The 9,582-nt window shown below is 45.1% G+C and overlaps 1 protein-coding gene across 7 annotated transcripts in view; it reads left to right on the top strand.

The window, feature by feature from the left end:
* The window catches only part of kmt2e (lysine (K)-specific methyltransferase 2E), a 29,481-nt gene extending 19,899 nt beyond the window's left edge, over nt 1-9,582 (top strand). For 4 of the 7 annotated variants that reach the window (XM_085436574.1, XM_085436573.1, XM_085436578.1 and 1 more), the window contains 12 exons: nt 812-883; nt 1,398-1,583; nt 1,785-2,111; nt 2,218-2,517; nt 3,159-3,309; nt 3,476-3,702; nt 3,794-3,850; nt 4,108-4,641; nt 5,938-6,194; nt 6,321-6,400; nt 7,066-7,145; nt 7,310-9,582. In XM_085436574.1, the coding sequence (XP_085292700.1) occupies nt 812-883; nt 1,398-1,583; nt 1,785-2,111; nt 2,218-2,517; nt 3,159-3,309; nt 3,476-3,702; nt 3,794-3,850; nt 4,108-4,641; nt 5,938-6,194; nt 6,321-6,400; nt 7,066-7,145; nt 7,310-8,353 (3,315 nt within the window). In that variant the 3' untranslated portion in view covers nt 8,354-9,582. The remainder of the gene's footprint in view (nt 1-811; nt 884-1,397; nt 1,584-1,784; nt 2,112-2,217; nt 2,518-3,158; nt 3,310-3,475; nt 3,703-3,793; nt 3,851-4,107; nt 4,642-5,937; nt 6,195-6,320; nt 6,401-7,065; nt 7,146-7,309) is intronic. The other 3 variants (XM_085436576.1, XM_085436579.1, XM_085436577.1) reach the window with 1 other exon arrangement.

The following is a 9,582-nucleotide window of genomic DNA, read 5'->3' on the forward strand; positions in this document are numbered from 1 at the left end:
CTTTACTACCACTGCGGTTTGTTCTTCCTCATTGTGGGGAACTCCGCTATTGTTTCCTTTACTACTCGAGCCAAACTTCAACCGATCAATATTCTGCCTACATACAGCATCATTGCCATTGGTGCCACTGTTTGCATGCAGCCCTACAAAAAGCAAACACATGTGATTGAAGTCCAGTAATTCACAACCAGACAAGCAGGACCTTAAATCTCACTTTAAAGATCAAGATTTTAAGAATATGTCAAATGATGTGCTGTGACTCTCTTTGTGAGATGGGTGTAATAAGCTGCTGGTCAGTGATTGTAGTGAATGCCCAGCTTTTGGTAGAAGGAATTAAAAGACCTGTGCCTTTTTATTGTAGTGTTTTTTTGTTGTTGTTGTTTTTGTAAAACTTAGTTCTTAGGAAATTCTGTGAAGATTTTGGTTTACAGCAGGAGTCCTGCTATAAGAGATTGTTCCTAAATTTTTGAATACTTGTCGACGCCTTGTCTTTGGAAGCCAAAGCTCCAAAGAAGCCACAAGTGGAATTGCATGACCTTGGGGTCTTGGGTTTGGAGTGGCACCAATGTTTTTCTCACTGCTGTGAAAAGGGCAATTACATCCTGGCATTATTAGTGCATTCCTGAAGATGCTCTATAGTTGTAAATATCCTGCATAGTGTTATTGCATATTACTAGGTAACCTTAGCGCTGGAAAAATTTCACCAGATGATTAGAGATCCTTTAGTCCAGTCATGTCCATTTTTAGTGAAGCCTTGTTTAGGTGGGACATGTCTCTTCTAAACTGGGCTGTTTCTTTATTAAACATTCAGGCCAACCCAGCGGAGCAGTCCCATCTACCTGTCGGGGCGGCTTCGTGCTGGAGGGGACTGAAAATCAAGGAGGTAAACTTGACCCATACATGGCCAACCCCACCCATCTACCAACCTCGTAGTGGTGATTGACTGAGTTAAAAGCGTACTAACAGTCCTGTCTTTACAGCAAACTTTAGCCTGTGCAGGCAAAAAATTTTTTTTTTTTTTTCCTTTCCAAAAGTGTCCTTTGAGTAATGATGGAGTGCTTTGTTTTAGGTGGAGGTAGCTATGGTTTCTTTATAAGGACCTGGGGAAATTTATTTGTGTACAAGCTAAATTAAAACACCTTGTTCTCCTACATTTTTCTCTCACTCCAATCTCCTCTTTTGGTTGCTCTTATTGTGAAAATGAAGGGACATTTTTTTTTTTCTACTTGGCTCTGCATATGGCACTCTGCACTCAGATAGAAATGCTTTTCGCTGCGTAGCACACATTAACCAGTTGCACCGCTACCTCTGGGGAGTAGTACTCCATGAACTAATCTATGCGCACTCTCTTCCTCTCCCTCGCCCCTCCTCCATGCCCCACATCTAACCCTCTGCAGACACGAGAGGAGAGGAAGATGGAGGCCATCCTGCAAGCCTTTGCCCGAATGGAGAAGAGAGAGAAACGACGGGAGCAGGCGCTGGAGAGAATCGGCAGCATAAAGTCCGAGGTTGGGGGCCGCAGTGACATTAAGGAGGAGCCTCCAGCCACACCAGAGACGGCAGATTCGCCAGCTGTTATCCAGGTCAGAGCACAGCTAAACAAAAAAAACAAAACAAAAAACTTTACTTTTATTTATATTTTAATTGATGTTGGCACAAATGCTTCTTCTGAGCTGTACTATAAAAAATTTGTGTTTTTGTTTGGAGCAAGCTATTGTCAGATTTTTAAGAGATTTATGTATTCAAATGTGATGTTATTGAACTCTCAAATGTGTTTTTTATAGCCACTTCTGGAAGTAAAAGAGGAGCCAGGTCTAAAGCCAGCCAAAGTTAAAGGCACGAGGAACAGGAAAAGTTTCTCAAGAAATCGTACTCACATTGGGCAACAGCGGCGACGAGCTCGCACTATCAGCACTTGTTCTGACCTGCCTCCCAGCTCTCCAACTGAGTCTGTGGAGCCTGTGACCAATGAAGCCCCTGAAGGAGAAACACCCACTGTGCCAGAGCCGGAGGCCATCTCCACACAAGCACCCGACACCAGTCCTCCGCACAGCAGCTCACCTGCACCTGACAGAAACCGAACAGGGAGCAAGACTTTCAGAACAAAAAAAGTACAGGCACATGTCTAATTCTGCATATGAAACGTATTTCTGGCTTTTTAAAAAATGTTCAGGAACCCTTTAGAATTTTTACATCTTCTCAAACTCTTTTCCACAGCACTTTGTGAATGAGTGGGTAGGCGAGAAACAGCAGGACCGTGGTGCTGTACGAACACCAGAACCAGTCCCAGAAAGGCCACTGAGAATAAGCAGTGACCCTGAAGTGCTGGCCACGCAGCTCAACGCCCTGCCAGGCCTGGCCTGCTCCCAGCAGGTCTACAGCACGCCCAAACACTATGTCCGCTTTTTGTCCCCGTTCTTGGCAAACCGCAGCCCCACATCTCCCGGGGTCCCCACCGGGAGACGGCGTTCCCGAGAACTACCCGAAATGCCACCAACCACTGGTTCCTGCAAGAAGGTACAGACTTCTGCTTTTAAAAGCAATCCTGCCTTTCTTTGATGCTCATGGGGAAAAACTTAAACAGCTAGATTTGGAAAGTCGATCTTTGTTTACATAGGAAATAACTAAGTTTTCCCAAAATGCCACAGCCTTTGAATTTCTTCCATTCTTTGTTAACTCCGTCTCCGTGAATGCATCAAAAAGTTTCCAGTGGGATGAACTCATTTGAAGTCGCCCAGAATATTATCGAGGGACAGGACTGTCACTGTTTAGCTGCTTTATTTAGAAGCTTCCTTTAATAAGTTGCTGAATTTATATTCTCCTTTACTAAAGTGCGTCTAGAAGCAGAATTTATCATTCAGCAGCTATCTTGTTAAAACCTATAGGTACTTATTTTGCCCCTATCTAAATGAATAAGGAGAGGTTTTTGGGTTTTTGTTTTTTGTTTTTTTTTGTTGGTTTTTTTTAAGCTTGAAATTAGAAACTTCTCTCCTTTTACACACCATCTAGGTAACTTGATTAATACCATGACCATTTAGGTTAGTTTCTATATTTTTATTACAATATTAAGTAGATATACCTGCCACTAGATGTTTGAAACTGTTGTGAATGTCTCCTGTGCACTCTTTCTCTTTGTTATAATGGCTCTGTTTTTACAGCGATGGTTGAAGCAAGCTCTAGAGGAGGAAGGCTCCACCAGCCCAGGCAGACGGCCAAGTCTTCTCATGCCCGGTGAAGGCCCCCTCAGCCCCTCCATTAACGGAGACTCAGACAGCCCCCTACCCTATAATGGCATCTGCTCGCTACCAGGTAAGTCTGGGTTCGAACAGATCAATCTAATGCCACTTAAACTACAAACCTAACAAAGAAAACTGTGCATTTATTCAATGATGGTAAAGGAAACCAGTCTTAATAACAGTAAATAATCAAGCCAACTTTAAATCATAGATGCCATGCTCATTTTGACATCTTGCAGAGTTGCCCACTCCTTTGAAAAAGCGAAGGTTGAGTCCTTTGGACGCTTGTATGTCTGAGAGCTCAACGCCCTACGGTTCCCCTTGTGCCACGCCCACCCGGACAGAACAGTTGGAGACACTGCTGACACCAGCCTTAATGGCCACCCCTCCACGTCCCCGAACAGAGGAGCCAAGCATGGAGCCCTTGCCCAGCACCCCAACGCCAACGCTTAATGCCCCTCAGGAGGTAAAGCTGTGTTTATGCATAAGCCTGTAAACGTTACATGTTTGTTTACATGAGGAAGAAAAAGAGGCTAAGTGTGTTTGTGGTTGCACAGAATGAATCTTCAGGGGAGAACTCACCAGAGGTCAACCGAAAACCCTGTGTGCAGGAGGTAAGATCATACCTCTAATATATTTAATTTGGAAATGACTTTAACCATCAGTCTCCCTCAGTTCCAGTATTATACTATCTGAAAATGTGGTAGTATTGCTGTAATAGTTTTTCTATAATAAAAATGTCCAGCTACATCCAAACATAAACCAGTAATCCAAAACATAATGTCAATTTAAGTCTGTTAAGCAGACATGTTCTTAGTGTTATGCCTCATCAGTGTTCATGTTGTGTTTTCATCCCTTGCTTCTCACCCAGGCCGATCGTCCTCCTTCGTTGGCGTCCTCTCCCTGCATCAAGGTTCCTAGTTCAGATGGACTCCCGTCAGAAGCCAAGGTGTCAGTTCCAGAGAGTCCACAGCCTCCACCTGCTGAGTCGGTGGACTGTGGAGAGGACAGGCCTGATAGTGGGGGTGTAGAAAGCACCAGTGAGGCTCCCTTGTCTACAGAAGCATGTGCTTCCTCTTATTCTGGCTGGATAAAAAGCCCAGAGAGGGGCCCGACTGCACCAGCTGGCCTGAACTTCTCTCCAGTCAATTCAAACTTAAGGGACCTCACCCCCTCCCACACTCTGGAGCCTCTGGCAGCCCCCTTCAGGCCTGAGGCTGCAGCAGGACCCTCAGCAGGAACGGGGTCACTGGTTGGATCCCAGCCCTCGTTTAGCGAAGGCCAAGGGCAGCTCTTTCACCCCAGTTCTGAGGAGGGAAGTTCTCTTGGCTTCTCACGCTCGCTGAATGGGGACAGCGCTGGTGACGGAGGAGGCTCTGCACAGAACCCCCCACAGAAGAAAAAGGTGAGATTACTGACCTATAGAGATGAAAAAGAAGCTATCTGAAAACACTAAATGGCCCTTAATGAGATTGTAAATGCATTTTGCCCCCAGACAGTTTAAACAAACAGTTAATTAGTCAACAGTCTGAAAAAATAACTACCGTAATTGTCGGGCTATAAGCCGCTACTTTTTGCACAAGCTTTGAACCCTGCGGCTTTTAGTCAGGTGCGGCTTTTCTATAGATTTTCCATGATTTTTGTGATATCGTAAGACGATTTGTTTTGTTTGTTCCGCTGTTGTACGGCACTACGTTGCCTGGCGGAAGGATCGGGGTTCAAGAGTGGTATGTTGGTCACATGTCCATCCGCCAGGCAACATAGTGCCGTACAAGTAGCGCGAAAAACAAACTTCAAAGTAGCGCTATGCGTTCAGCGGGAGTCGTGGATGACGAGCGGCGATAAACTTGCGAAAAGCAAGTTGTGCTCAACTCCACCAGTGGATTCTGACAGCGTGGAAAAGTGTGCAAACATCCACGATCACCAACGGATTTCGAAGGGCTGGACTGCTGCATGATGAAGAGGAGGACACCGCCACGGCCCTTCAGAGGGTGTTCGACTCCGACTCTGACACTGACAATGAGGATTATCTTTGGTTTTGAAAGTGACAACGAAGGAAAGAAGCTGAGAGTGGATGACGAAGCCATCCTGAGCCTGTTCGTATCCGACACTGGAGAAGAGGACTTTGGTGGTTTTAGTGCGCAGGAAGATGGTGGTGAATGACTGACTTTTCTTCTTGTTAAAGCCGTGTCACTGCACCTGAGCCTAAAAGGTAGTCCGAATCTATTTTTCTGGTGTGCTGTAGGTTACTGTTATGTACTACATTTGTTACTCATTTATGAAGCACAGCACATGTGCAAATATGTACCCATAACTTGATTTTCAAAATATTAATAAAAGGGGTGTGTCTCCAAACAGCCATCTCTTTCCTGACAATTCCCTTTGTGCATATTCTCTTACATATGATAAGTCAATATTGAAACACCTGCGGCTTTTGGTCAGGTGCGGCTAATGTATGTACAAAACAGGATTTTCCCCTGATTTTAGCTTGTGCGGCTAATATTCAGGTGCGCTTTGTAGTCCGGGAAATACGGTAGTTACTTATATAATCTGCAGAGAGAGTACCAATACATTGCAAACAAATGAGGTTGGCAGCGGGACTCCAGAAGTATTGATGCTTCCAAAGGTTGAATTATTATTCTTCAAATGCTGCCCTCTACTGGTTTGACTTAATGGTTTTTGTGGTTCTGCTTCTTCCCAGGTTTCCCTGCTAGAATACCGTAAGCGTCAACGCGAAGCCCGTCGCAGCGGCTCCAAGACCGAGTGCAGCTCTCCCGTTTCCACTGTGCCGCCTCTAGCTGTGGACGCCTTCTCTGTCTCTCTAGAGACCACCAGCGAGCCTCCTCTACCTCCTGCTTCCACGGCTCTCTCCAACACCACCACCGCAGCTTTAAGAGAGCCACAGACAAACGAGGAGGCAGAGTCCACCGGAGAGAAGGAGGGAGGAGAAGGACAGTGGTGTGTGCTTTAATGTGTTGAAATGATAACTACAGAGAAATGTGTAAACAGAAAAAAAAAAAAAGCTCTGCATTCATGGTAGCAAACCTTAGTACATAAAGTCTTCTTATTGATGTTTCACTTCAGGACATCGTCGACTTCTGTAGAGCAGGCCCGAGAGCGCAGCTACCACCGAGCTCTGCTGCTCAGCAAAGACAAAGACACAGGTAAGAAAACGGAAATCGTACGGTGTGAGGATGGAGAATATGTTACAGCCTACCATGGGCAGAAACTCCTCGTGCATGTACAGAAGTGCCCTTAAGCCTTTTGTAATAGTAGTTGATCATGTTTACTGACATTTTTCAAGGAACCAGCACCCAAAATACCTGTAGCAGTTTGAGGGGTGCGCTGCTGTAGTACATGAAGACTGTAGTTACCCCATTTCCCTATTTTTTATTTATTTATTTATTTTTTTTTAGTTTGTTTGTGAGTGAAGTGGTGGTGAATGCTTTGTTTCTTTGTAAGAGTAAAATTAGTTGGGATTTTATTTTTTTGCAATATGAAGGCAGCTGGTGTGCAGGAAATCCTGGAATAATAAAGTAATTTGTTTTCTCATAACCTGAATTAAACAATCTAGATTTAACTAAAGAACTGTGCCATTCTTTGTTGAATGTTTAAGTGTGTTTTGAGTGGCTTGTGGTTAAATGTATTTGTATTGAAATGCTTTTTACTATCAATGTGTTGCAAGCATTTTAAACCATCCATGAATGGTCATACAACCAGATCTGTCTCCATCAGAGCTGTTTATATTTTTCATGTTTTTTTTTCTTTTTTTAAATGATGATCTGTTTTGTATTTTTTTATTTTTTTATTTTTATTTTTATTTTTTTAGATGGTGAGACAGAAGGTGGAGATACGCCTTCGATGAGGGAGTGTGCATCTCCGAGTGTCCAGAAGACCCCGACCCACACAGTGAGTTGACGTCAGGCTATCATCACCAGTTTTATTGCCAGTTTATTTTTATTTTTTATTTTATTAAATTTAATTAATTTTAGTCATGTTTTCTGTTAAAGTTTCATTGATTAAATTGATTAATTTGACTCATCTCTGCTTACTTTTGTCCGTCTCCTCTGCAGCCCTGTTCTCCTGGCCCTCTTGTCCAACCTTCTGGTCGGCCATCGAAGGAGGAAGATGGCGATGGTCAACCTCGGACGCCAAATCTGACCAGCCAGCCGACAAGCAAGCCGACAGGACCCAAATCGGCCCCGCTAACACCGACAAAGCTTCACCCCACCCCGTTACCCTCCTCACCAGTCCACTACCCTGGATCGTCCCTCCTCCACTCTCCAAAGCCTCAGGTTCAGGGTTCGCCCTATCGCAGCCAGAGGGCGCTGTTCTCTGCCCAAACTCAGAACCAACCACAGCCCCAGACTCAGACTGGGCCCAGTGCTTTTCCGCAGTATAATACACAGAACACTCCACCGCCACCGCCACCACCACCGCCAGCACCGCCTGTTTCCACAGCCTATTTTCCAAGCCAGAGCCCCTCACCTGCCGGACCTTTCCCTGGGTTTAAACCCTCTGTCACGCCGCCCTATCCTCCAGGCTCTCAGCCCCTGATACAGACTCTTCCCCACAGCGTGCACTATCAGAGTTCAGCTGCTCCTCCGCCGCCACCTCCTCCGCCTCCACACCCGATGCCTGGCCCCACCCTGCTACACGTCAACCTGCAGCCACCTCCTATCCAGCAACATCAGCTCATGATGACAACTGCACCTCCTCCACCTCCTCCCCCACAGGGTCAGACCTCCCAACAGCAGCAGCCGCCTCCTTCAGGAGGCACCCTGTTGTCACTTACCCCTCCGCCACCACCTCCTCCGCCTCCTCCAGCCCCCTCTACCAACACCCCAATGCAGCCCCACCACTATCAGAACTTAGGGGGGTTTCAGCCGGCACTGATGCACCCTGGTGCTGCAGCGAACTCTTCAGTACCCCCATCCTCCTACCCCCCACCCCTTCAGCAGACCGGACTGCCTCCACCTCCCCCACCTCCTCCCCAACAGACTCAACAAGGCCAGTCTCAGGCCGCTGCCTCCCAGATGCCTTCTGGGACTCGTGGAGCTCCTGCATCCTCGACCCCCTTCCACAGCTCGGGGTACCTGAGCACAGGGTGGCACTGACCCGCCCCTTCTTGCTGCCGGTGTCTGGCAGCCCCTGAGAACTCATCGTGAGGGGGCATGTACCATACGCTGTAGATACGTTTTCTATGTACCTGTACACATGGCCAGTGGAAAAACAGCTGATTGTGGGATAAAAGGGTACTTTTTAAGAAAAACAAAAAAGACATAAAATTTTAACAAAAAAGGACAGTGAAATAAATCTTCAAGACAGACTATAAAAATAAAGATAGACGATTCTCCCCGGTGCTCATAGCCCTTTTCTCTCTGGCCTCCATGTTTGTTTTTATAATATCCTTCCTGTGATGGAGAGGAAGGATCTTTGTTCTGTGTCTTGTTTGGACTCCCGTTGTAAGGCACTTTGTTTATCAATGGACATTCCAGCCTATATCCTTCCTCTTCCTTTCCCCTTTGTCAGTTAAACATTTTACTTCCTCCTCTCACTCATCTGTTGTCATCTCTATACACCATTTATTTGTTTTAATCTAGTGGTTCATTATAGCGCAGAGAAAGCTCTTTTTGTATAGAGAAGAAGAAAAAAAGACAAATATTTTTTTTATTCCTCTGTCTGACAACAAATATCTGTTCACCGCTGCAGATTCAGAAGAAGAAAAAAAAAAAAAAAGACCAGTTTCGGGGGAACCTGCCTCACTGCCACAGGAGGCCGAACTCGTTTGTGTGTGTGAGTGTGTTTCAGTGTGTGTGGCTGCTTAGATAAGCAAAGCGTGCGTGAGATTTCATGTAAAAACGAGTGTCTTCTGAGGTAGGCTGGGTGGTCTGGCCCACAGGTAGGATGTTAGCGGTTTATTTTTGAATATCAATGGTTATTTGTAGAAAATGTAATTTAATGTATAGGTGGTTACTCCAGCTTTCACCAAGAACAGGTTGTACATATTCGCTTTTTTTTTTTTTTTTTTTTTTTTCTATGCTTGTACAATTTGCTCCCATACTGTTTATTTTTTTTGTTTTTTTAAATATTGTTGTAAATACAAACACTCTTCTTGGCAAAGCTGAATGTTTCTGTGACTGTAGCATTATTTTTATTTTATTCTAACCCCCTCCACCCTCCCATCCTCAACTATTCAACTTGGTCTTTTTTTTTTTTTTTTTTTTTTTTTAAATCATTTGTGTGTGTGAGTGTACGTTTGTGTGGAGGGGAGAGACTCACAGACACTGCACTGGTTGGCTATTTTCATGGTTCATTATAATAAATCACTGTAATGACAGTTTTA

The sequence above is a fragment of the Copadichromis virginalis genome, linkage group LG17 (assembly GCF_057382275.1).
Source record: "Copadichromis virginalis isolate Kocher_CV1m ecotype Utaka linkage group LG17, C_Virginalis_male_GT1.1, whole genome shotgun sequence".
NCBI lineage: Eukaryota > Metazoa > Chordata > Actinopteri > Cichliformes > Cichlidae > Copadichromis > Copadichromis virginalis.